Below are 27,262 nucleotides of genomic sequence, written 5' to 3'. Positions count from 1 at the left end.
AACAAACAGCTACTTACGCATTACTAATTTCCAGCACTCCCATTCTAGCAGTTTCAGGAGTTATTGCTCAGGGCCAGCCATGGGCTCAGAAGATGCTGCTCCTTATTCTAATCCCCAACCACAGGAAGGTGGACACTTAGCCCCTGCTGCACACTCGCTTTGTCACAACAGGCACAGGAGAGTAGTGCAAGGGAAAAGGGGCTGGAGAAAGCCAGACCGGAGCTGCCTGGCTACTGGTCGTTAGTTCATAAAACCAGGCACTTACTCTTGGAGTCACTTGCTGAATGTTTCAGTAGAAGCTGCTGGCCTCCACTTTAGCTGCAGTCTCTGCTTTGAGGGTTATTTCCAAAACACACATACACCATGGTAAAATGCAATCTATTTTATTGGCTAATTATTTACAAGGGATTCTTGATATTCACAGTAACATTAGACAAGTTACTTCCACAAAGAGCAAGAGTAAAAACAAAAGTGACGGTCCACTGTAAACAAAACTATGTATCCTGCTGGATCTGTTGGGACTGGCTTCAGATCAACTGAAAAGGCACTCAGGGAAAAACAATAAAAGCCAGCTGATGAACACAGCCTGGGTATTTTGTGCACTTCTTCCAAGGTGATAGGCTGGAGGCACAGATCGTATGGAGACTGATCGTCAGGGCACAGTCAGAGAAGACAGACATAGGACATCACACTCCAAGCTTGCTACATAGGTGTCAACGCATGAATTAATTTACTCAAGTTCTAGTAATCATTAGAGTCCTCACCTCCCTCCAAGCACTACTTAATGCAAGCCTAGTGTTAACATCAGGACAACCTCAAATACAGCCAGCAGAAAGGCTGGGACTGCAGCAAAAGCAGTCAGTAGAAGTCATCATTAGGGAGGCCAAGTTTTGTTCAGAGCCTGGCAAAGTGGGCCAAGAACACAGCAGCCTGTAGCATTAGGGAGGCTGCGACAGGGGAGGTAGATGGCTTCTCTGGATTGACAACATTTAACCAAAAAAAGCATGGCCAAAGCTCATAGGGAGACAGGGACTAGAGACATCCCTTTTTCCGCTGTACCTCACTATTTCAGCAGGCTCAGAGGCACAGAGGACAGCCCTCCTCCACTAGGTGCCAAGGGAGCACTGCTACAGACAACTGTGAAGAAACACAGTCCCTGTTGCAGAGAACTTATTCCTTAAGAGTGCCATTTTCTCTCCTCAGCCATCTTACCCATCCCAACCTGGACTCCCATTTCTAACTCTGGTACTGCCTGACGTTCAAATGATCATTCTTACAAGCTGCTGTAAGTTGTTGGGGCACAGGCTAGGAACTTTGCAGTCTTCTGCCCAGTTTCCTGCTCCCCAAGTGACCACTGCTAAGTCAGTGTCACTTCCCTCTCTGCATCCTGCGAGCAAGTTGTGTGCCCTCTTCTGTACGAGTGTGGGAAGAGGACGAACCCTTTGAAGGCTGAGGTGCTCACCCGCATTGGGAAAAACAATTTGGAAGGACTCGATGCTGCATCTAGAACGAGGCAGAAAAGCAAATGGATGATCTGAACTTATATTAGAAGAGCCACTATTGCATAATCCCCAAGTCATCCACTTCTGACACAGGGGTAAGTCTGGTCACTTGAATGGCTAAAGAGATGTTTAGCCAAAGATGGCTAAAAAGTTTCAGCGACAGAAGGAAGATCAGGCCAAGCACAGGTTTTATTTTAGAGAACAATCTAGCAAGTCTAGAGGTATATGAAGTCATTAGTGTCAGCACACAAAGCCACTAGTGACTATACCCTATAATGAGACAACCCTATAATGGTAACAACTCCAGCCTGCTCAAGAGAAACCAGTCAGAGCGTGTATCAGCTCCAAACTCCTTCAGAGATTAAGTCTCTTCCATGTAAAGCTTTCAAAAATAAACAAGTAACTTCAGCGGTTAACTGCTTCTGGTTTCTCTAACAAGCACTAAGATTTGCTCCCAGCTCTCACTCAGGGGCTGGAAGGGCCATGATTGTTTAGAGAGCACAGAGGATTTCTACCTTTGTGACAGATGCAGAGAGAGGGCATCAGTCTAGACATGTCCTTCTGTAGTCTGTTGCAGACTACGAACTACTACATATGTCTTTCTGTAGTGTGTTGCAGGCTCACTCTGAAGACCAGACCGGGGAAGAGCTTTTCCTATCTCTTTTGGCAGGACGTGGCCAGAATCTTCCCATGAAAGTAGCTGTGCTACTTTCATTCAAATGCGGATTCACTGCAGAAATAAGCTCTTCAGAAACCTGAACTTGATTTTAATTCATCTCCTTTTTTTTTTTCCTGTATTTGCACTGCTGAAGGAAAACAGCATGTCCAAATACACGCCTGGTGTCATCTACAGGAATGTCGACCTTAGGTGGTGCAATACAAGATCCTGGCAAGAGGCCTGGCAGTGGCAATAACAGACTTCCTATTGCTTTTCAAAGAGCGTGGTAGGTTGAGAATGGGTTTAGTAGTAGTAGCAGCATCAGCATATTGAAGAATCCACATACACAAGGATAGGCCTTGCCCTTCAAGGCTTACAAGCTAAAGAAACGTAACTCAACTTCACAAGAGTCAGCTCTCCTTATACAGCTGCTAACAGTGCAACTAGTAGCATCTTCAGAGCAAAAATCACTACTGTATGTGCCCAGATCCTTTCACTTCAAAAGGATTCCCTGTCCACAGAGCACATCCCAGTCATCAGTCCCAGTCTAAAGGCGATGTCTGTTTTTCAGTGGCCTTCTGAAAATCCCTTTGTCTTCCCTTTCAGCCATTTACAGGCATGAAGAAGGCATCTTGGGCAGAGGGAGGGCTCCAACTTTGCACCACACTAACAGCACTGCATTCCCTACAACAGGAAGCAGTTTAATAACCAAGTATCAAACCAAAACTGTTCCCTGGAAGGTAACCTCTTTTGCCTGTTAAATCTGCAGAGCTCATAGCCCTGAATGGGAAGTTTTTCTACTGAGCTACTATATTTTTCTGCCCCTGGCACTGACTACTCTTGAACCTACAAGCTAGCAAGGTCACAGCATGATTATTAAGACAAAGAGGATTCATTTGGGCCATGATTATTTTTTTTAAATCAGCCCAAGCTGCTCCAAATTTCACCCGAGAAGAGCAGAGAGAAGGCTGCTTTCTTCTCTTCCCCAAATCTCCCCTTCGCAGGAACATGGTTGTTTTATTTCCTTCATCTTAATCCAGGAATGCCATCTTCAGACATTTTAACCTCTAGCAGCACAAAAATATTAATTAGCTCTTGTCTGTTTTACAGAGTAAGTTTTAGTAAACTGAAAGTCTAGCTCTAGATCCATCCAGGTGCAATTCAACATGAAGTCAATGTGGATTCAATGGTTTATTTAACATCATTTTTGCCCTATGAATATGCAGTAATTGTCCTGCATCTACTCAGTATATTCCCACGATCAGGAAGTGAAAGCAGCCATACTGAAATATTAGCACTTAAAGCTGAATAATGCTGCTGGATACGTCAGAAAACTAACAACACTCCTCATACTCTGATGGGCTTGGAGGACAGACCCTCCAGACCCCCAGAAGTACAGGGCTCACATACTCATGTCAGGATGCTCACTTGCCAGGACAGACCTGAGCCTGTCTCATGTGTGGCACCAAGTCTTCCCCAGAGGCTGCATCTTGTGGAACTCTGTTCTCAGAACTGAATTAGAAGGTGCCATTGGCCCCAAAAGCCACAACGCCAGGGAGGTCTCCCCTGGCATTATGTACACGTTAAAAAAAATTAAAATAGCCACTTGCACACATAGGCTCCATTGGCAACTTTGACCTTTACCTACTGTTCATAAAACCCTCACAGATAAACATTTACAATTTAAAAATAAAATGTGGGGTTTTTTTTAAAAAAAGAATAACCTCTACATTTCTGTCAGCCAACTAATTTCAATCACAGCATAATCTAAGAAAAAAGCAAATCCTGGCCAAGAATGGCTACCATAGGACCCTCAAGAGGCAGCCCAGCCGCCAGCCTGCAGCCTGAGGGAGCAGCGTACCCCAGCTCTTCACATCCCTACAACCCAGCTAGGAACTTTTGGTGAACTTGGATTGACTATATTGTTTCTCTTTCAGTTTAGGAATGACCAGTCCTCATGACGGCTGCATTTCAAGAGAGCAGAGAGGTGGAATGGCTCCTGGGCAGCATCCAGTATTAATGGCAGTGCTCAGTGATATCCACAACAACTGCCTTTTTCCAGCTGAAGAAGAAATAACCCATCCCTGCCCCTGCTGCCACAGCTATGCAGAGGTAGCCATTGTACGTCATGAAGATCAGCATAAGGAAGTAACTGACCACGACTTGGATGATGTGCAGTATAGTCTGCAGGAGGTGAGGGAAGCTCAGCATCTGCTGTCTGAGAACACAAAAACCAGAGAACAGTCAGCATCCATGCGACACAAAAGGGGAAATGAAGGTCCCCAAAAAAACTTAAGTCCACAAGCTGATGGGACGCCAAGGTGGGCATGAAAGGGCAGAGGAGAGACAAAGCAGGCTGAAGGTGCCTGCATAGCCTTTTGCATGCATTTGTCACTTAAAACCGTGGTTTTTCCCAACAAAGCTGATTGATAACAAAAGAAATACGGTGCTCACTGGGAGGACAAAACTGTTTAACTGAGAAAAAGATTTCTGCAAGTTTATCTTACCCCTGTTCAATAAGCAGGGTGACTTCTTTTGCGAGCAGGGGCTTTGATTAGCTGGTCACAGAAGGATCCTCAGCATTTTCTGTCAGCGTTGCTGGATATCCCACCCAAATTCTGTTCCTGGGAACTCCCCATAGGTGTTCTTTACCTCTCTGGAAAAAGCTAGTTCATCTAACACCTTGCTGCTTTCCCCCTTTCCTCCCCCATCCTAAAGCGTAGCCAAGTGATTCAAGCACACACATTAGAGTCCTCCGGGGTCAAGTAATGCCCATGTCTTGGGATTAATAAACTTTGCAGAGAGTTACACTGGCTGCATAAAGTTTTTTCTGTCCTACTTCTTGCCCTTCAGGGCTGCTGACAGGACTTGTCTTAGAAGAAAGGGAAATTCTTACCCAACAGTTTTATGCGTCTCCATCAAGATGGTGCCGTTTGGACCTGGCACTGGCATAGAGTTGTAGCGAATGCTGACCTGGGATTTACGGAGCAGACACTCTCGGGCAATCTTTAGGCCTTCATAAAACATGGCTAGGAAGAAGACAGCCACAAAGGCACCAGCCATTTCTGACAAAAGAGGAAAAGTTACTGAATCTGTGCAACACGAGACATTTGTTTCAAAACACGTCAGAAGAGATGCCTTGTGATTCAACAACTATGTCACACTGCACGGGCTATAGCTGGGCACTGCATGCACACTTCTACAGATGTAAATGTCAGTTTAACACAAGCAAATTGAAATTGGGTTCATGAAGTGAAACCAACAATCGTTTTTGCTAATAAGACCAGTCAAACTCTGGAACTACGTGAACATCTTCCTTTTCCTTTCATTCCACAAATCCCATTTAAAAACAGGTTAACCACACTGTGCCTGGATATTTTTGCCACAAATAGCCTTATACAGCAGGGTAATTCCAGCAATGTTCATCATTTGCAAGCCTTTGGTTTGGCTTGGACAAGACAGTTATACTAACCTCCAGCAGTATTGATTGTAAGCCCGGAAAACAGCAGTGGCACGTTCTCATAGCTGAAGTGGAAAGTCATTGCCTGCCAAGACAAAGAACACGAAGATGAGCCTCAACAGCTCCTTCTCGGATGGAGCTCACAACAAGATTTAGAAAAGGCTGTTGTATTATGACAAGAATTTAAAGCAAGATCGTTCCAGTTGGTCAGCAGGTAGACTCGAAGAAACTCTTCAGCAAACTTTGTATAACAGATACAAGCTAGGCATGGCTCAGGATGCTCCAGTTTCCAGTACTGGTGGGCAGCTCTTTTAGGCAATGCCCCTGGGCAGAAGGCACTTTCCTTCAAAGCAAGTACCTGCTATGGAGAAGTGCCTTCTCCTTGCTTTCGAGCTCCTTTTCTCCCCAGCACCAGAAGTAGTCAGGGAAGTCTCTGTAGATCTCATCCCTGCCAACCCATGACTACTCGTGGGCTGGGGTACTGGAACACTTTCTCCTCTCCCCTTAACCTCATACGAGCTCATAGAGACACAAGTTTGTATAGCTGAATCCTCTGGCCCTATCACGCACTGTGCCAGCAGACTACTGTCTCCTTACAGAACTTCCTAATATTCTGTGGGAAAAGAAGAGTTCTGAATACGACGACTAAGTATTGTTGCAGGGCCAGAGCTTCACCTGGGTGACAGTAAGGGGTCCTGGACCTGCGTAGGGAATGCTGTGGGAAGGGGAGACATCAAGGGTCTCAGGCAAGCTGGAGTTCATATAATACATATGATTTAGGTAAATACATTGCAGTTGTTAATAGTATATTTCTTCAGCACAGTTACTTACAATATCTTTACATGTAAAGAACTCAGGAAGCTAGAAGAATTTCTGTTTGAACTTCTCTGATTGTTTAATTAGGTTTTTTTGCTGAAGATCAGAGTTACGACTAATTTCAGCATCCATAAGAATCATTAGCCCCAGTGTAGAAGTGACTATAAAACAGCTTTTAGAGACAATATCTATTTCTTTAATGAACGTCTTTACATTTAAAACAGAGACCCCACAAACCAAAGGTCTAGTGACAAAGACCCCACAAACTATCATCTAGTTCCATTACCTACAGCTGAAACAGGGGCTGTTACTTGGTGCAAGTGAGGAATGGGGGATATAGATACATTAAGATGAGTCCAGTTTTTTTTCCTGACATACTGTACTTTTTCTTTCTTCCCTGACATTTATCTGTGCAATGTTAATTCAAAATCTTGTGCGCTTTATCACAGCTTTCAATTACAGGTTAAGGCAGGGTCCTGTAATTATCCCATTGAAGACAAGAGCACTTGGCACTTGTAAAGAAAGGGCATTTATATCGAAAGGAATACATGAGAGAACATCAATACTTAACAGTTAGATTATATGAAGACCTTCATGAGGAGCTCTTGAAACACTTCCAGAGGCACCACCAGTGAAAACGCTGGGCTCTAAGTTCCAACAGCACCACTGGGCTCTGCATTGGGCCATGTTCACAAAAGGGAAGGATGCTCTAATTCTCTCCTCTCCTACCTTGATACTGCTTGCAATGAAAGTAAAGCATTGTATTTTGCTTCCTTTTTGGGGACATGTGCCTGGCAAGCAAACTTTAATTGAAGTTTTGCAAAATACACTGAGTACGTTCTCGTTTTAAATTGAAACGCACACTCCCTCCCCTCCCTTCACAGTTTAAACATAAAGAGTTATGTTTTAATCTGAAACTCTCTCCAAAGTATTTAGAAAAGGGAGAAAAGGCTGAAAAAGTCATTCCTAGGACTGGCTATGCACAATGACACAGATCCTATGGCTGCATCCATGGCAACTCTGGTCAGCGTCTCTACAAAGCTTCGGTGGCACCGGTGAGCACAAGTCTGAACTCGTTTAAATCAAAGTCAGCTAGAACAGCAGGATGCAGGACCAACATACCCTTAATGCCAACGTGGCAAAGAGCCTGGTAGCACTTTGCTCCCCAAACCCAATGCGTACTTTAATTAAGTTCAAGAGGAAGAAGGCACAGAGCTTGCTTGCCTGCAGGTCAGCACAATCCATCCATTACAGTGTGCATTCCTCTCAGTGCCAGTTAAAGCTGTTGCTAACAGCACAAGAGAACTCCATCCATCCCCTTTTCTTGCAGGAAAATTCCAGCTCCTGTCGTTCTGTAGCTTACATAAATACTGAGCAGCTAGCTACCAGAGCAAGTGGCTCATGAAAGCCTTCCAGAAATGCTCACTTTGCATATCTGCGTTTAGCTTGCTAGAGCACAGATGCCAGGCAGGCTGCTAGGAAGGTTTTACAAGGCAAGACCATTTTGTCACAAGACTCTCCACTCTGGAACATATTTCATGTTGCACATTGCCTTGTGCCACTCTTTGATCTTGGAAGAGCCACAGTGATAGGTTTTAACAGGATCAACGCATGCCTTCCAAAGGTAAATTTGATTCCGAAGGGTACTATCTACAAGATGACAAGTTGCTCTGAACCACAGACAAGGAAATGTTCTGGTTAACGCTGACTTCGCCGCTTACCATCATCATCATCCCATTTCCATGACCATGCCCTGGGGCTGCTGTAGAGTGGTGATGTTCAGGAGGATGCAAGGTTGGCGACATAGAGCTGTTCATCATGTGGTGATCGAGAGACATCTTTACTACGGAGATATTCAAAGGGCACGTAAAAAAGTGGGACCCTGGAAAAACAAAGATAAAAATATTATAGGAAGCACTTTCTAAAGAGAAGATGGTTTCTCTACTTCTATTACAAGAGAAAACCCTCTACACCACCAAGATACTGTCTGAGAACTACTGCCCATGGATAACCGTCTGGAGCATCCTCGTCCTGCACTCTCGACTACACAGAGCACAGTAAAGTGAGCAGGCAAATTTAAAGGAGGTGTGTCCCTCTAAGCTTTACATTATCATACTGCTGGAACACCCTAAATGTTCCGGCTAGCAGACAGGGACAAATGCTCAGCATAAAGGAGCATTTCTTATCTGTAAGAGGGAAAAAAACCAAGTCTCAATCACAGTCATCCAGGAGGCAAAAATATCTCAAGCCCCATTTTAAATTGCATATACGAAAGGATCAGAGTACAATATTTCTCTTAATTGACAGTCATGCATTTTATTGGGAACATGTTTAACAAAGAAATCATGTTAGATGGTACAAGGGCTATTACCAGGCAAAGGTCTGCAACAGCCACAGGCAATTCAATCTCATTTCCACAAGCTTTACATTGTCGCATCTCCCCACTAATCATGTTACACACAGTAAGAGAAACACTCAGAAAGCTGCAGGTCTAAACCCTTAATCCAGTTACTGCAAATCAGCTATGTCCGGACACACTGCATTAAAAATAAAAATACACCTAGTGGTTAGATGTGGTCATGGCTTCTGCACTCTTCTTACCCTAGCTTAACTTGGGATGGGACCAGTGAGAACTTCTGGTGTGAAATGGAAGATCACCAGGTGGAAACAGCAAGAGGAAAGAAGAAAGCATGAGAATCCCAGTCAATCCTGGAACGATAGTATGCATCAGCGTGGCAGAGCCAGGCAAAGGCAACCCTAGGATAGACCAGGTGAGATACCACTAAAGGTAAGTAAGTACCGACGCTGCCGTATTAAACCCTGTCTGGAATATTGTGTACCCTCTCTGTCTAATCCAGTGCTCAAGTAAAATCAAGTGAAACCAGAACAAGTACAGAAGACAGTGTTCTTGCAAGGAAAAGAACAGACACTTTAGCCTATTAAAATAAAAAACTGAGACAAGATATATTTGCACAAGTCCTCAGGAGAGATTGTAAAGGGGAGAAAAGAGCTTTTTAAACTAAAAGACAATTTTGTATTTGAACAGTAAAGTATGAACACATTTAGACTGGAAATCAGAAGTGAAAAACTGAAATAGCTTTTTTTTTTCTGAAAAAAACTGAAACAGCAAACATCCAGTGTAGGAACTGGTTCAGTCTGTGACAGTGACGTTACGAGAAAGCTCTGCAGGAATCGCAGGTGGCCCAGGACATGACTGTCAGTGTGTCCTTGCAGAGCATTAGTGACAGGAGGTGATCTCAAAAAGCTCTGAAATTAAACTACAATGAGCAATGAGAAAAGTTAAAGATTTGGGTGAGATACGAAGTAAACAAAGTCAGCGGCACTGGAGAACAATGCAAGAGAAAGAATTCACGTTCCTTGCAAACACTGAAATTAATAATGCAAGTAAGCACCTGTATGCATTCAAGTCAGCTGGTAAAAACTAAAGCAGCAATTTACAGCTCAGGTATTTTCTATGTTAACCCTGTGCAGATAACATTCATAGCAAATCTCAAGTTCTCACAAGCGGCTGCATGGGGACAGGCAGTCTATGCTTGTAGTCTATGCTTGAGGCTCACCTATGTAGCTCCTTTCCACTCGTGCTCCAGCCCCAAATCCAGCCCCCTACTACAGTTTCAACACATTGAAAGACTTTTTAAAAAATCCTGAAAGGGAGGGGGTATTAAGTAACATAAGAGGAAATAATCTAGACCGAGACACTTCAGCTGCCTCGTGTGTTAATAAAGGTAATCAACACGTGGATAAATTTTTGTTCAAAAATAAATCGTTTCCAGTGAAACACTTCAGCAGTACAATTAGTCTCCGAGTTACAACTTAGCAGGTCCCTCCCCACCTGCGTCCCGGGGTAAGAAGACAACAGCTGGGGCAGCAGCAACAGCAGATTAATGGATACGTAATATTTCAGATCTGCAGATCTCTGGTTTGCTTTTGCTGACTCTAAGAGACAAGCTGACTGTCATGGAACTGTGTTCATCATGAAGAAAAAGGCACTGTTCTTAACCAGTCTCACTCTATAGCTGGAGAAAAAAAACCACACACATTTCTATTTATAGCAAATTCTCTAAATAGGTTTAGTCTTGTACAAACCGAGCATTGCAGCAGCAGGTTTTTTTTTCTGAACGGGTGACTTGATCTCTCGACTGCTGCCTGCTCCATGTGTTTGCACAGTGAGAAGGAGAGACATTGCAGCGGATTCCTGAGCGAGCCTTGGGCAGGGGATCTGGACGAGACAGTGGCTGTGGCAGGCTGAGGCAGTTCGACATGTTCCCACTCATGGAAGTTCACAAACCTCATGGTGCACCTGCCTCGCTGCTGCACTGCTACTAGGGACGCACATATCAAGGATTTTTTTGCGCTCTACAGTAACTTACCATGTACAGAAACAAACAGGGTGGAACAGGACAGAGGAATGAAGAAATTCCCTCCAGGGCTCATTTCTTTCCCTCTCGGTGCTGTCATCCCAGGTCAGAAGAGCCACAGCCTTCATTTTACAACCCCTCAAATGCTTACGGAAAATGGCAAGAATCAGAGCATACATGTGGGATTTCTGTTACTTTAAGCTATCATCTGGGAGCAGGGCTGATCTCAGCATATAGGTAGGATCTGCACAGACACAGGTTCCTATCTCTCTGCAATGCAGCCTTGGCAGTTCAGCAAGTTAGGCTGGTTCTGGGAGAGCATGGAAATGTATGGCCAGGAGCAGGATCTGGCAACAGCAAACTTTTAGCTCAAGTTTGGCATCAGAACTCACTTTCACCCTCAGTCAACATTTCACCAACTCTGCCACGTCTCACACATACAGGGAAGCAACGCTAGCAACTCCAGGGCACAGGAAAGGGGAGAAAATATAGCCACCTTATGTTAGCGCGCAGCAGAAGCCATGGGGAAAGGAGCTGGACGCAGTGATATACCATACACAAGCAGTTTTCCCAAGCAGGTCTCAGCCATGAGACAATTGCTATTATATATCTCTGCAGTAGATTCCCAAACTGTTCTGGCTCTGTTCTGGAAATAGCCCAGATTGCTGCCAATTCACAGTTTAGGTCACAGAGTTACACTGTTCTGTGGGAAATAGCCTTTCAGATACCCAAGCGAGACATACCTCCTAACGGAGAAACACAGGACACGCAGAAACAGGACAGACTATGGGAAGGATCTGCCAAGCTCCCAGAAAGTCCTTTACAAGTCAGCTTGGTCCGAAAGTTGGTACATGAACAGAGCTTCCTTAGAGTCGCATTCAAAAGCAACGAACCCACTCTCCAAATCGGAGGTTTAACTGGATTAACAACGGAGTCCTAAACGAATGCCCGTTAGAGCAGCAAACAAATAGCTCTCTTCCCTTCAAAACAGTGCTTACGCTTTCACATGCCGGTGCTGAAAAGCAAGCAACGAAACCGATTCCACTGCTTCTGCCCAAAAGAACCGGAGCCTTACAAAGCACCTCTCCAGTTTCCCGCACACCAGTTATTTGCTCAGGAGACACAACGCTCGCTGGAGTGGCGCAGCGCTCAGCGGCAGTAGGCACGCCAGCCACGCCGACAGGGCTGGCTGCTGCACAGAAACCTCCAGACTTTTGTCTCAGCCCAGCTGAGCGACTCATCTAGAGTCTCTCCACCAAGGTTTCTGCTAGCAAGAACAGGATCCAGGAGTCCCTGTCTTCTCCTGAATAAGGACGGAAAAAATAGCTGGGTAGAAGATTTACAGAGAATTAAAATGAAAGCTCCTGAGAGAAATCCAAGAGGGAAAGATTAAAAGCAGCAAGTTTGGAAAGCACAGATTTCTTGCTCGCCCATTACGTACATCTCAGTCTTGCATGACACAAAGGAATGTGACATACAGAACGCACGAGTAACGGAAGAAAGGCAACCAAAGGTTATCGGTGCTCTACTTACAGCAGTCCAGCTGGCAGACTGTGCACACTGGCTCTGAGCTTGTGGTCGCAAGCCCAATCCTTTTTTTAAAAAGTGCTGTAAATGGAGGTGGGAGGGGAAGAAGGGAGTCTGCAGACACTACAGCACTGTTCACTGGCCCTAACTGTGGTCTGTACTGAATAGTCTGAGCTAGTCATCATGAGATTTAAGTGCTGCTTCTAGTTTATTCAATTTCCTGGTATCCCTGGCAGCTTTAACTGCTTCCTTTCCAAATCTGTGGACCTGCTGCTACTCTCCCAGGATCCTAGCTTCAGATCTACTTAAAGGCACAGGTCGGGGACAGACATATTCCACTTGTTCGTATTGCAAGAGCATCTAGCAACGCTAGCCAGAGCCCTACTGCGCCAAGCTGCTTAGGCACGCTCTAAAGATACTGAGGACAAGCAGCTCGTTCTTCACTGATGTACTATAATGTGCTTTACAGATATACATCGTTGTTCTCCAGAGCCGATCCTCCCCTCTGAGCTCTCCCAGGCAGCTTCAGCAATCCCAGGCTCGAGCTCAGAGGCAAAAGGAGGGACCGTGCTGCGTCCGCACTCGGCACACAGCTGTGTTTCACCCATACACCTCATAATTGCACCCCTCTGTTTTTCCCTTGCGCAGCTCCTGAAGAATGAACTCCCAGTGCTATATTAAGAATTTAGACTATGTTTGCAAGGTCATACCAGAAAGGTGTGGCTTGGCTGCATCACCACTCACAGTCCCACATATAAGCCTCTCCCCGAGGTTCAAGGCTTTCTAAAAGCTTTATACACTTGAAGGGGTTCAGAGAGGAGCAAAAAGGACAAGAGAGAGCCCTGATATAATTCGCGGGGTAGGTTGTCAGTCAGCATTAATTTGTACTTCCTGGATTTTCCCCGTGATGAGAGAAGCTTGTGACTCAAATCAACATAGATCAGTGGAGTCAGGCAGAAGGCACATTTCCCTTCCTCCACCTGTAAACACAAGATACACAGCTAAGCTATTTACACAGCTAGGTTTCAGAAGCTTTTTAAAGGAAGAAGATAGGTGCTCTGGAGCATGTCCAGCTAGAGATGCCAGAGGGTGCAGTGCTGGGAATGAAGAATAAAGAGCAGAAGAAGAGCAGAGCAGGGATGCGGACAACGTGCTGCTGCGTTCGGCTTCAGAAGGGAAAGATGTCTGGGCAGAGTAAGAAAGGCAGAGGACGGAGGCACTCAGCAAGAATGTTAGCAGGGAGACTGAGTCAAGCTAGTAGCACGTGGAGACCAGCTCTTCAACAGCTCTCAAACGTAACACAAATGGAAAAATAGGCTCTTAAAAGTAAGCTAGGGGGCTGTTAGACTTCAGTGACGGGGGAAAGCCATGCAGGAGAACTGGATCCTCTATCATCACCTCCATCAAGGATCCCAGGCTGGCACCGTTACAGCGCAGCCATGGGTTGTGGAGATGAGGGCAGAGAACAGGGCAGCTCAAAATGTTCTTTTGTTAATTAATCATGCCCAAGACTAATAGTATTAGCCCACGTTGAGTTAAACCCTTTCTTCGGGCCACCCTGACAAACCCATTGGTTAGAGGCAGGATATGGAGAGAGAGTGCCCTCTGCCAACCATACTGGAGGTTTTGGGATGGATGATTAGGCCAGAAGTCAGTTCAGATTCTCCGCAGAGCAGCTAGATCACATGGCTGGGGCTGATAACTGTGCTTTGTAAGTACGTGCTCCTTCCGTGCCTGGGGGAACTCCGGGGCCAGGCGGGCAGTGGGTCTCTGCAAAAATCACGAGGGAACCCTGCCAAATGCGGTCATTTTGTTGGCTTTGTTCTCCCACGCTTCTACTGAGCTGCAACCTCTGTCCTTCAGGGCTCCTGGCTGCATCCCTTTGCTCATTTTTCAAGTGCTTATTTTTTTTTCTCACATTTCACATTTGTACCAATATATGTTTGCTCCTCTCACTGTAGATCTGTTCTGGCTCCAGGAGGCAGGGACTGTACCCTCCTCATGTAACTGTAGCATTACACTCCTGGACATAGCAAAAAAAAAAAAAAAAGAGAGAGAGAGAGAGAGAGAGAGAGCGAGAGCGTGAGCGTGCACGCGAGAGAAAGAGTCCAATTTCAGGCTACGGGTTGCAGTTGAAGTGCTGGCTCACACAGACTTCCTGGAGTTGCACAACATTATTAGGCAGCTCAGAGCAGCTATATACATTAGTCAACTTTCTCTTTTAATTAAAATTAAGATTAAAAAGGCTGATGAGGTATCAGCACTGGTCCAACGCTTTACATCCTGCCCTTTGTGTGGAACCAAGGCAATACTCAATTATAGAGTTTAGGTAAAACTGGCTGTATTCATTTCGCATGATCCCTGTTACTGGAGGAGGAGCTGGAGCTCTTCCTCTTAGCATGGTTACAATCACGTCCCTTTCATGGAGTTTATTTTCATAGCAAACTTGTCTGGGCACCTTCTGTTAGAGACTCTGCTTGATCTGCTTCCCCAGAAGGGGAAGGTCCATCCCTAATCTTCCAGTTTATGCAGACTCCTCAGGAAATCTCAAAATCTTTGAACAAGAATAAAGAAAATTAACTAAGGACAGACTGTTCTTTACAGGACAATGCACTGAACTTTATGAAGCAGAGCATCGTGCCAGCCACTTTCTTTACCAACAGGCCCACTGAAGTGGAAGGCAGCAAAAAACAATCACGCATAGCAAAAAAACCTTTGTGACTATAAGACTGACAAGATCAGAAGAAAGACTGAGAATTGCTGGCAAGAGACGCATACAGGTGGAGAAAATGATGGTGAGTTTCGGCAGGCTGAGCAGCAAATGGACTCCCCTCCAGGCAACCGTTTTGCTCAGCCATACTGAAATTACTAAGACAGAAAAGCAATAAATGAAGCAGCATGTTCCTGAGCAGCGTGGCAGAATTGAGAAGTTGCTGACAATGTTTTCCTGGCTGTAACTAACTTCTGCTAGAGAAGTCTGGCATTTCCAGAGCAGGCTGAAGCACCTGGAACACACGCAAAGCCTTATATCTAGATCCAGGAACGATCCTCCACTCTTTCACAAAGGGTCCAAACTCAGTCAAGCTAAAACTGCTCCTCCGCTTGTGCTGGGCACCTCTCAGCCCTCGCACCACTACAGCAGGTAAGTTTATTCCACAACGATCACATCCACCTTCAGCAAGATGCAATAAAATCAGTGGCATCACTCCTTGTTTCCTGTTATTTTCTCTTAAAATCTAGGTCGGCAGTGGCAGGGGGGAACATGACCCTAAACCAGCCCAGGAAACAGCAAGAACTCCCCCCACCTACAAGGGAATCAAGGACACCTTCCCACATAGACTAGTGAAGATTTAGTTTTCATTTGACAGAAGAAATGCAATGTTAGAGATGGATCCGTGCCTCCAACTGTTGGGCCACATCTCAGGGTCACCACCTGCACGCGCTCCCCAGGATACAGCCATGAGAAAATAAAGGCATCTCTCCACCACAGCAGTAGCAGCAGGCTGCTTCTTGCTGCCACGTATACTGTGCTAAAAACGAAAATGTTTTTGAAGGTGCACAATAGGCTTTGGGCCTCAGAATACAGCAGTGGGTAAATCCAACCAGACCATCTTCATGGAAATGCAAAAATGATGCAGCCCTGGCATTGGGACAAATCCAAAACCATAGGAAGGTCATGGTATTCGGAAAGACAGTGGAATCGATTTTGGCAGCTCCTGTGGAGCACCACAGGATTCTGGCTTGCAAAACATGACCTGGCACTTGCCCTGTATACAGGTGCTGGTTTTGCAGACAGTGCTGAGTACACACCTGCCACAACAGGTCGGCTCAGGGGAGCTATTTCTGGATGATGGACAGATGTGGAAAGCTATAATAGGCTGAAGATGGCTGAAAGCGGTTGGTGATGGTTGTGCATGCCTGCATGGCTCTTATCCACACAAAGGACAGCTAGGCAGGACAGAATGAACAAGTTTTGGAGAAGCAGGTCCTAGAAACAAGTGTGAACTGAAGTACTCTAGTACTCCAGCAATAACCAGCTACCAGCTCAAAAAACCACAAGTGCTTTCAACCTGAATATTCCCAAATTAACTCAAAGTCTCCAGTGGGACAGTTGCTAAGGCCAGGACTTTCAAAGGCTCTGAACACATGCCACTCTTGGCCTTCTTAAATAATGCTAGGCAAAGGGACTACCACAAACTGAGCAAAGCAAAAGTGTGGTTCAGGGAAGCTGTTTTTCACGCCAACCAGCATTTCAGTCACTATTCAGAAAAGGTGAGACGCCATATTAGCGCACAGTGAAGTTTAACAGTGACAAACGTGGTAACAAAAGACAAACTGGAAGCTCTTCATATACCTCTCAGTTTGCCTGTTCATCTCTCAGTGCCACAAAACATTCCCCTTTTTTTTTTTAACTTTACTATTCCAGCTCTAACAAAATAGCACCCACCTTCGGCCATCTCCTCTCATAGGGCACAAAGAGCAAGAAAGTGCAAGTGCCATATCAGGTGTCGAAGCCAGAGCAGAATAATTCTGTGGTGGAACTGTGACTTTTGCACCTGGAAGGAGTGATTTGCCATCACAAGCTCTGTTCTAGCTCATCATGAGCTCCTCGCGAGCACAGTTTCTTCCTTTCTATACATGTGCAGTACGCTTCCCCTCCCTGTCTTAATCCCATCTATTTCTTCCCTCATTGTCCTTTTGGGTTCCTTGTTTGCTCTGCATTATTTATTCCCCTGCTTCCTATCAAGGTGGATGAAGCAGTTGCCCCCCTCTTTTGACACCCATGAGCAGCAGAAGTGTCTGGAGAGCAGAAGAATTGAGGCCCCCCCCCCCCAGAACATGCAAGACCTGAGAAGAGACTGTGCTTCCCGCAGCTCCCAAAGCACAGAAGGTGCCGTATAAAAGCTGACTCACACGCTCATCTAGAGAGAAAAGCATGGGCTTAGAGATGCCAAAACTGACAGAGAAAGACTCATTACAATTTCTTCACAAAACAGCCAGGCTAGAGGGCTCCTGTGAAAGCATGTTAGACACCAAAACTCCTTATAGTCAACGCCAGCATGAATACAGAGCTAGTACTAACAAGTTTCCATCAAAGGCAATTCCCCGGAGGCATCTACAGAAGAACCTCTTCGGTATTCCCCCCTCATGACTTTTGAAGCAATTATCCTGAGACTGCAGTCTGGCAGGCCAGTTTAGCCTAGCTCCATCTCTCTTCTTCAGATCATCAAGGGCATGAAACAATAACGTAGTAATATGTCCCCATCTCACAAAATATCCAGTGTTCAGCATCCAGGGAGCAGAAACCAGAAGGCCTTCCATTCCCCCCATGGAGTGCACTTTATTTAAGCAGAGATAAGTTCAAGTGGCTTAAATCACAGTGGCTTAACAGGCCTTGTTTGGATGCCAGAATAGTTGAGTACAATCTCCTTACCTTTCAAAGCTTGCACCTCGTTCAGTCACCTCTCAGGACCCTTTTGCTCAGCCCCCGCCAAGTGCTCATTTGTCAGCTGGAGGAAGTTGCCTAGCCCTTCCTGTTACCAGCGGAGAGAAACAGGACAGCAGGAGACAGAAAAGAAGTGCCATGTGACCAATATTTTCCAGGATTACGTAACTTCTTGAATAAATAGATACTTCCTTATCCTGAGCTCTAGTTTCTGCGGGGACATTATACAACTGAGCACAGGAATGGCAACCAGTGAGATGTGATCCATATAACCAGAGAGCAAGAAACATCCTGCTGCTTCATCTTATGCTGAGGAACTGTAGAGTGGGGCAGGGCCCAAAGCCTGCTGATACTCTTTAAAGCCTTTTTAATCTAAAAATCAGTATTTGGAACCTTATCCAGCAAGACATATTAGACAACTTCTGCTCCCTCAGAAAACCCAGGTCTAGTGAAAAAGTTTGCATTCAAGTTCTCTACTTATTTTATATGCCCACATCAAGGACTACTTCTAGCATGAGCTCTCCTACCTACAGACTATTTTTTTTAAGATTCAAATTTTCCCTTCAGAAAACTGTTGCACAAAAAGTTTTCCATCATGCTCACTAGTTCAGCATCCAGATTCCTGCAAGATCACACCACCTGCAACATTGGTATGTATAAAACAGAGCCAACTTGTGTCACACAGAAAGGGTGTCTCTGTCCAAAGGTTTAGGAAGTACATGGCTGTTTTGTGATTGTTCAGTGGCCATATGAAGAATGCATAGACAGCACGGGGATTGTGTAGATATGTTAGGATGTGAGACAAGGTACCACTTGCAAGTTGATTATCTGATAGATGGGTAGCCCATCACATGACTGGAGAGTATCTCCATATTATACTACATGGTCTGCTGAAGTGGACACACATCACTGGTGAAGGGTATAAACAGCTTTGACCAGATTTCTATAAGATGGTGCCTTCTAGCCTTAAACTTTGTGAGACTGTAAAATAATCTCAGGACACACAAAATGAAAATAGGAATAAGCAAGTGCAATTCCAAGTTAGCAAGCAAAAGTTTCTTCAGCTGTAAAAAATGCAATGTGACTCAATGTGCCCTAAAAGACCATTAGGTGGCCTTAAATGCAGGTGCAAGACTACAAATACTATCTAGCCAGACCATGAATACCTTTGTCTCATGTAGATAAAACTAAGGCAGAGGGCAATAAATTCAATGGCATCAGTTTATTACAGGCCTCATAAAAGGGAGCCAAAGGTCTATGGACACCGAGCCTCTTCACCTTCTCAGCCTTACTGTTCCAAAGATCACTTCAGGAGAACCTGCAGTTAAGATTTGCAGCCAGCACTCTATAACCACCTGAGCACAACTATCTACATAGCTTGTTATTCTGTACATGTCAAGGACCTATCAGTGCTTGCAGAGCATGCTGAGGAGCTGCTGTGTGCCCTGGAGAGCAAGGCCATCATTTACGGACCTGGATCCACATCCAGCAGTTGAAATTAAAAGCTCCTGTTCTTGAACATTTCATCCAGGGAATCCTATGGTAGGAAAAAAGTTTTCCCTCCAGTGAACTCAGGCCATGCCTAAGGCACTGCAGTGCAGTGGTACCCAAGCTAGGTTTAAGTAAACGGATCAGCACCTGACAACAGCCTAGCCACAGAAACAAACCTGTACACGAGGAAAATTAGCTCCTCGTTCCTCTGGCTGTTTGTCTGCTTTCCTTGCTGGATATGAAAGATGCTTTCCTCATGAAGAGAAAGCTACCACCCCCAACTCTAGAGGTCTCGATCATCTTCACCTGTACGCTCTCTCCTTTGGTGAACTGCCCATATCACACCAAATCAAACAGCTACATGAAGTTGGTCTCCCCAAATTGACAGTGTAAACTAACAGATCCTCCCACTGTTCAGGAGTGTGCAGAAACTGAAGAATGTCCAGTCAACACAGAGGAAGTTCTTTCTGTTCTTAACCATCATACACGGACTTAGCCCAGAAAGGGGCAACGTTCATGTAACAAGACATTCTCAGTTGATTTTCAGGTATGTTTTGAGACTACAGACGAGAAAAAAACCACCCTCCAGAGGTCCTTGTTAATTTAATTTTAGGAACCTATTCCACACACATGATACGCAGACATACTCATTTAAGTCATTCATACATGTTCTTCCATCTCCAGTGATCTCATTCATTCACCACATAACAAGGAAACACCTTCACTGCACATTAGTATCTACTATGTGTGAAAGCCTTCCTTGAACAACAATCGCAGAAGCCCATTTCGCTCAAATTTCTCCTCCCTCTCTTTTCATATTTAAGTAGTCGGTTGTCTACAGTTACTCTCCAAATGGTCCCCAAGTGCTTGGGTAGACGCAGCAGTCATTTTAAAGCGGCAACTCAACCTTTCACCTTTCCTGGAGCTGTCATGCTCCAGCCTGTGCCAGACGTTGCAGCAATAGCCACGTTGTTGATGTCAGCGCGTAAGGAAATACATTGGCATTTCCAATCCTGTTGTAGTGGGTCGGGGTCACTTTTTAAACTTAGGCTTTTCACTAAAGACCTTATAGTTCATTCCTACACATGATAGACTTTTAGAAAAATATTTAGTTTTCCTTATTTACAGAAGCGTAACAAATGCATTTGAATTTCACTTTGCGTCACCATCTAACTATGACTATCAAAACAGAAGCTTGCTCTACCAAAGCCAACAATCAAACTCTTTTCTGCTTCCATTGGTCAAAACACCTGTTGTTTTGAGAAGCCTGAAGCTGTTTCTGAGCAAAATACAAGGTAGAACGTATGCTACCGTCAGCAAAATCCATTCTAGAGTGTTTTTAATTAAGCCCAGGATGTCGATCTCTGTTTCGGCAAACGGTTAAGACCAAAATATACATCTCCAAGCGCACTTTCCTATTCTTACTCTCTGATCTAGCATAACAGCAGAAGGATAGAACCCATGACATACAAATAGCTTCCAGGTAGACATCCAAATAGTCATAAGAGTTAGGAAAACAAATTCATGGCCCTAGTCCATAGAACAGGACACCTCTGTATTTCTACTTCTCAAGATGCAAAAATACAATCCCACTCCACTCTTTATCAACTCAGCAAGGTAAAATTTCTCCTCTGATATCAAGAAGAGGGAAAGGGCAATCAAATCAAGCCGTTCTCTGGGAGGGAACTTGCTTTTGGGAGAGTCAGTAGTCTTGGGCTCATGACACTCTTCTGACAGGACTGCCTCTAAGGTATGGAAAGTTAGAACAAACAGTGATCAACAAGTTTTTGATACTAGCTCTGAGTGACAATAATCCACTTTGGGAAAAAGCCTTAAATACTTCCTTTTTTCATTTAGCTGTCAAACATTTGGCCACAGAGCTGTTAAACCAAGGCAGAAAAGATTCATAGCTAAAAAAGCTGAGTACTTACTATTCCAGAGGCAAGTTTTCCATCTACTGCCTCCAGGAGAGCAGTCTCCTGAAAATAGGCTACAATTCTGAGATGGATCAAAGTTTCTAAACTTTCAGATAACGCTGACAAGCAGAACCCTTATCATTATCTATATCAAAGGCTAATAATTAACTACTGCTCAGATTTAACTATGATCACTTTTCTCCACTTTAAGCCTGTTTATTACCCAACCCTCAGCCTGTTTCAAACCAGATCCATTACTTGAAATACAGTCCGTGGGAACTATTCATATTTAGTTTCTCTTAGTTGCGGAGAACAGGCATAAGAGCTGGGAGCAGCAGGGATTTCATCTACATTCTACTCTGGGTAAAACCATCTCTCACAAAATATTGACAATCCCTATTGTTTCAGCCAAAGATATCATGAGACCCTAGATAAATATTTACTGATTGGCTCATGCAGCACACTGAAGGCATAAGCTAACCATGTTAGGCCCAATCCTAGGACAAGAACAAGGATTGGGATGCTCATATAAGACTCCACATACCATCTTAAGTTACTCATGAGTTTTCCTCACGAGATCAGTGCAAAAATGCAAAGAGATTTCAGAACACCTTGACCTCCTCAGATAGATTAAGTGTGTTACAGCGATGACTTTCAAACATATTACAAATCTGTCAGAGAAACTGAAGTGTTTCATTTGGGTTCACATATTGTAATGAAGTAAGCTTAGTTTCATTTAATATGGACCCCATAAGGAAGAAATGTGAAGTTTTCAATGCTACAGTTAAGCATTTTGGGTTTGGAGGGTTTTTTTAGTTAAAAAAAAAAAAAAAAAGATCAGAAACTGATATCAGCAATTTCCACGGAGGAAAAAAAGATAAAGAAGAAAAAGTACAAGAAGTGTAGCTGTATTGTGCTCTGCAATACAAATGCCCTCATCGTAGGGAAGTGGTTTCAAGCAAGATCAACTGCAAGAGTTGCATGAAAAGTAATCAACTGGCAAGCGGTGCACAAGGTACTACTATTGAGATATACCAAAGAGTTTAACTTAAGGAATTCAGCAAATTAAGGAAAGTCATGCTACTGCTTGAAGCTTTTTTAAACTATTAAATCTAACCTAAGAACCAAACCAGACAGAATAGAGAGTATTAGCCTCCACTATCCAATTAGTGGGATGTACTATAGTTAAGGACAGTACTCTGTGTTTATGCCCTGCATCAGGAAAAGGGCAGTACAAAAATGAGTTTACAAGTGCAACCAAGCATGTAGCAGAAACATAAGGCCAGCTGGAGAACTCCCAACTACCTTTCATTTAAATTTTCTAGGCTTCAGTTTGACAGTGCCTGTAACACATTTCCCCGGCAAATTTCAGTCTTACCAGACACCACCTTAAACATTAAGATTCATTACATACTTGTGAAATGAAGTCTTATCCCAAGTTAACGAAGGGCACCAAAGTCAATGCTAACTCGATTTGCATAAAGCTTTCCTGGCAGAAAATCCAGAATTCTTGACTCAGGCTCCTGTTAAACCCATTAGACCAGGCACATACAGCTCAGATAAACTGGTGGACCATGAAAGAGGCAGTGGAGAAAAAAAGACGAACACTGTAAGTTGTATTTAACTTCCATAACGTTCCAAGGCTGGGTGTGTTGCTCAGGAGCTTGCGCTTCTACTTCCTTCATCACTTTGATGTACAAGGGTTGACTTACCATATCAGAAACACGTAGGGTATCTTGCTGCCCTCCCACAGAGCACTACCCTGACAGCAGCCGCTGCGGTCACTTCCCGAGGTCTGGAGGAGAACAAACAGGGATTGCCTGCCTGCTGGGAACGTTCGCTTTGAGTCTGCCGTGCATTTGTTAGTACTTTTCATTCCCAAGTAAAGGATGCAAGTTTGAAAACGCAGTCGAGCTGCGACAATACTTTGTCAAATCTCCTTAGTCCACTGCCTTTCAGGGCAGGAGAAGTCAACTGAGCTGGTAACTGATTAATCAGACCACTGCCACTCAGCACAGCCTGTGTCCAGAAGCGCCATGGAGGAACCTAGCTAGGAGCCACAGGGTACTGCCGAGCTGTGCCGAGGCCAGGCACCCAACGCATGCTGAGATGACAAAGCTGCTCAGATTTTCCCTTCTGAAAGAAATTAGACAAGCAGCAGGTTGGCTCACAGGAGCAACCATCTCCATAAGGAGGCTGAAGAAGCCATATACCATGGGGTTCTACCTTCCAAATAGCTGCTCTTCCAAGTTTAAAAGCAGCCGGCTAGTGAACAGGGTAACAAGCATTAGCTTGTAAGAGCAGGAAATGCACTGCATCTTGAAGGTGGCCTGAAAAGCACTTCATAATCCTACAAATCCAAGTCCGTTTACATTATCTGTAACGTCAAGAAAAGCCTGAAAGTGCACTTCTCACACATACATCCCTTCCCCCAAGAAGAGAAATTTTAAAAGTCTTAAAAAAAGAATGAAAGAAAAAAAAAAGACTGTTAAACTTTCTCTTCTCCAGGTCAGCTAAAGGATCGGGTAAGCATATTACAAAGTGCGTGCTCCAAGCTCATGTCCTTAATCAGAGGAATGAGATTTGAATCTTTAATAACTAGTGAGCACGTGTGGGAAAAGAAGGTTTATTAAACTTCAGCAGCTCTCACGAAGCCAGCACAGGAGAGAACCTGGTTCATTTGCTGTTAGTTTCACTGCGGAATAGCTGTATTCTTTTCCTGTTTTCTCCCAGCTTCTCAGGCTTGATGTTGGGATGCGCTGAGCATCCTAGGAGAACAGAAGATGCTGAATCAATCACTTAACAAGTTGGGCTGCAATTTAAACCTACATTGGTCTGGTACATTAATTCAGACAAATATTACAGTGAACAGATTATGTGCACGCAGAGCTCTTTAAAGTAGATTATAAACAACCTTCGCATCCATGCTACAACAACAACTGCAGGATTTTCTAATGTTACAAAGGAACTGAGTGAAAGTGCATAAGGAAAAGAAGATCTAAAAATATTTTCCATATAATCAATCGTTCTAGATGGCAATCAGAGTTGCTCAAGTACCACTGGAAATTGATAAGACACTTGCAGCTGTTAATTGGAGAGACAGAGTGAAGAAAAGACCTGCTGTGAAACCTGATTTAGGAAGATGACATCAAATATTGTGTAAACAGACAAGGAAAGAGCCAAAAAAGAGATCTTTCATCATAGCTCTCCACATCTAGATTGGCTTCTAAATCAGAAGGGTCAATTTCCAGGACCAGCAAATGAAAGACTTTGGAAAGTTAACTTGTAATACAGAAAAACAGGAGTTTAATTTGCTTATGATAACCAGTTTCATTATTCCCTGCATTAGCAGATTCCGGCTTCCAGCTGAATAAGAGGTTAATGAAAAAACAGTGGTCTCAAGCCTCCTGGGACTTGAGATTGGGAACATTTCCAGAAAACGAGATCGAAACAAGACACGATGGAGTAGTTTAACCAAGACTGGATTTTCCCGAGTAAAGCAACATAGACTAGATTGAGTCTTTTTCATCCTTTCCTAAGAAAACGATTGCCAAGACTCCCCGTGACTTTCTGGCAGAATTCCGGAGAAGTTCACACAGGCAGCATATTTCAGCTCAACTCCAGAAAATTCTGATGCAGACTGCTAACCTTCAAGGTGACCTTCAGTTAAGTATGGAGAATGGAGGTCTGCAGAGACATGACATTTTCCTTTTGGGCAGAGGGTTCTTACCACAAATACAGAAGCCAAAAAAGAAAGGGAAAAAATGTTCTATTTTAGTTCAAAGAAAAAAAAAAGTTTTGTCTCCTCTCTGACCTAACGTCTGACTGGAAAGCAAGATAACCAAAAGGAAGCTCCTTTGGGCCCTGACTCAGAACTCACTGTGTGAATACAGCGGTCTGTCCTTCTAGTCACTTCAGAGGTTAAAGCAATAAGCCTTAGACAGGGTTATGGAGGGGAAGGGTCGTTTTTATAAAAGAGGGTTGAAGTTACTTAGCAGAGATCTTTTAATCTATTTGTACGAGAGGACTGTTAAAGATTAGTATTTTCAATGCCTTCCCTTTTCAAGCATGAAGTTTTTGTTTGGAGGTGGGGTGCCTCCCTTCCCCAAAGCTTGAAGTTGCGATGTGAAAGGGGAAGGGAGAGAAGAATCCTCCCAAACCTCTTTTCTAATCAGAAAATAAAAAAAGAAAAGAAAACAGACCTCCTTATCTTACCACCACTGCAAGTATGAATAAGGGGCATGGACCATACCTTTAAAACTGAAAAGTAAACAGGCAAAAACGACTTGAAAGGCTTATTTAATTCCCAAGTGTTTACTGTAGCCTGTAGAAATTATTCTAATTCTCCATCTTGTTAACAAATTGCTCTACCTGTGAAATCTAACAGGAAAAAAGAATCCCTGGGACTTCCAGTAAGCAACAAAAACTCCTTACAAAACAGTTATATACAGTTTCTCAGAACTCAGGACAAAGTTGTATCGGAAGCTAAAACTCCTGGTAGTTTTACATCTTTTTTTTGAGGGTGGGAAGGGGGGAGCAGAGGAAGAAGAAAAGGCCTGCTTGCTCTGAACTTCTTTGTGTTCATTAATTACAGAAAGCACCATTTTACTTTTGTGTCACCCAGCTTCACAAAGGCATCCATGCTGTTATGAAGCCAATGTGCATTTAAACAGCAACTTATACATCATTTCCAGTGCCCTCCTTTTTAAAGGAAAGGAGAAAAAAGTCTCAGTCAATATTACATCATAAATTATATAAACTGGAACAACTAAATTGAATGTTAACTTACCCAGTAAAGTCACATATTTCTATTCATGAAAAATAATGCAAAAGCTTAATTTACTTCAAGCTCAAGCAGAGGCAAGTAAAGATCAAACAGAGTAAAAGTTAATTTAATGGATACTTGTGAATAGAGCTCATCCACCTTTGCACCACATGCTATTAAGCATTCTGAAGGCTGGCATTTGAGCACAAACAGGAAAAAAATGGTCTATGATTGCAAACTCAGTTGCAGAAGGGGGCTATGAACAAAGACTAAAGAGAAGGATGGCAAGGGGTTAAAGGCAGGGCTTTGGTATGATGCTTGCCTTAGTCCTGCAGTTCATATCTCTAGCAGCCACCCTCCCCCACTTCACAGACTTGCCAGTGCTGAATGCTAGTGTTTGAAAAGCACATCAGATTCTCAGTTAAGAGGTTGTTCTCTGGATAGGAATCACTGATTGCAACTGAAATGTTATGTTTTAACTTCCAGCACTATACACTATAAACCAGACATAGGAAAAAAAAAAAAAAAAGCTGGGAAACATTTTCAGTTGTACCTAACAAGATGTGCGCTCCTAAGTCATTTGAAAACTAAATTTCAGTGAATCACTAGAACTTAGCCACCTAGGCTTCACTGTCTACAAAAATAAATCCTGACTGCCAAACTGACAAAAATACTACAGGAAGCAAGGAAACAAGCTCGCTCTTTGCCGATTGTCCATTCTGCAACAAAAAGAGCCACTTAGTACTTCCCCTAATTCCTCCCCTTTGGAACTGAAATCACCGAGACCCAAACCATACTGTACTCCCCTTCCAATCAAACCCCCAAACTAGTGCAAACACAACACAACGGTTAGAGAAGGGAATTGTAACCTAGCACGCAAACCAAACCGGGAGCATAAACGCGCGTCCCTGCGCCCTTAGCCTCGCAGCGCTCGCAGCTCAGCACAGTTTCACGCGGTTGCTACCAAGATGCCCGAGAAAAGCTACAAAACCTCTAGTTGGGCCGAACCGACCCAGTCCCCTACGGACAGGCCGCGGAGCAGCGGCGGCCCGGGGACAGCAGCCGCCGGCGCGGGCTGCGAGCCGCCACCTCAGAGACGGCTCCGCTCCCGCCCGGCTGCCCCCGCCAGGCCCGGGGCCGCCCCCGCCGCCTGACGAAAGGGCGAGGCCCCCTCCCCCACCCCGTCAGGCGGCCCCGGCCCCGGCCCGTCACGTCACCTCACTCACCGCGCGACCGGCACGAGGACACGGCTCAGCGTCCCGCGAGCCCCCCGCCGCCAGCCACGCCCCCGCCGCCCCATTG

At 44.4% G+C, this 27,262-nt stretch overlaps 1 protein-coding gene across 15 annotated transcripts; it reads right to left on the bottom strand.

Moving 5' to 3' along the window:
* Nucleotides 1-367: 367 nt before the first annotated feature.
* SLC31A1 (solute carrier family 31 member 1) lies at nt 368-27,257 on the bottom strand. Of its 15 annotated transcripts, none has more exons than XM_068914956.1 (6): nt 27,187-27,250; nt 17,777-17,876; nt 8,158-8,318; nt 5,633-5,705; nt 5,057-5,225; nt 368-4,378 (listed from the first exon to the last, which is right to left on the bottom strand). In XM_068914956.1, the coding sequence occupies exons 3-6, from the start codon at nt 8,272-8,274 to the stop codon at nt 4,177-4,179; spliced, it is 561 nt and encodes a 186-aa protein (XP_068771057.1). In that variant the 5' UTR covers nt 8,275-8,318; nt 17,777-17,876; nt 27,187-27,250; the 3' UTR covers nt 368-4,176. The 15 variants fall into 15 exon arrangements, with proteins under 15 accessions (XP_068771057.1, XP_068771061.1, XP_068771064.1 ...); XM_068914960.1 differs by having other exon boundaries at nt 27,178-27,200; XM_068914963.1 differs by lacking the exon at nt 17,777-17,876 and adding an exon at nt 8,808-8,973 and having other exon boundaries at nt 27,178-27,198.
* Between the last annotated feature and the right edge of the window lie 5 nt (nt 27,258-27,262).

The sequence above is a fragment of the Struthio camelus genome, chromosome 20, assembly GCF_040807025.1.
Source record: "Struthio camelus isolate bStrCam1 chromosome 20, bStrCam1.hap1, whole genome shotgun sequence".
NCBI lineage: Eukaryota > Metazoa > Chordata > Aves > Struthioniformes > Struthionidae > Struthio > Struthio camelus.
This window is presented reverse-complemented; position numbering and strand designations above follow the sequence as displayed.

Coding starts and splice junctions, on each gene's coding strand:
- SLC31A1 (XM_009668119.2), bottom strand. CDS start 10,915: ATGACAGCACCGAGAGGGAAAGAAATGAGCCCTGGAGGGAATTTCTTC. Junction 5,706..8,157: donor GAAATGGGATGATGATGATG/GTAAGCGGCGAA, acceptor TTGTCTTGGCAG/GCAATGACTTTCCACTTCAG. Junction 4,379..5,056: donor GAGACGCATAAAACTGTTGG/GTAAGAATTTCC, acceptor TTGTGTTCTCAG/ACAGCAGATGCTGAGCTTCC.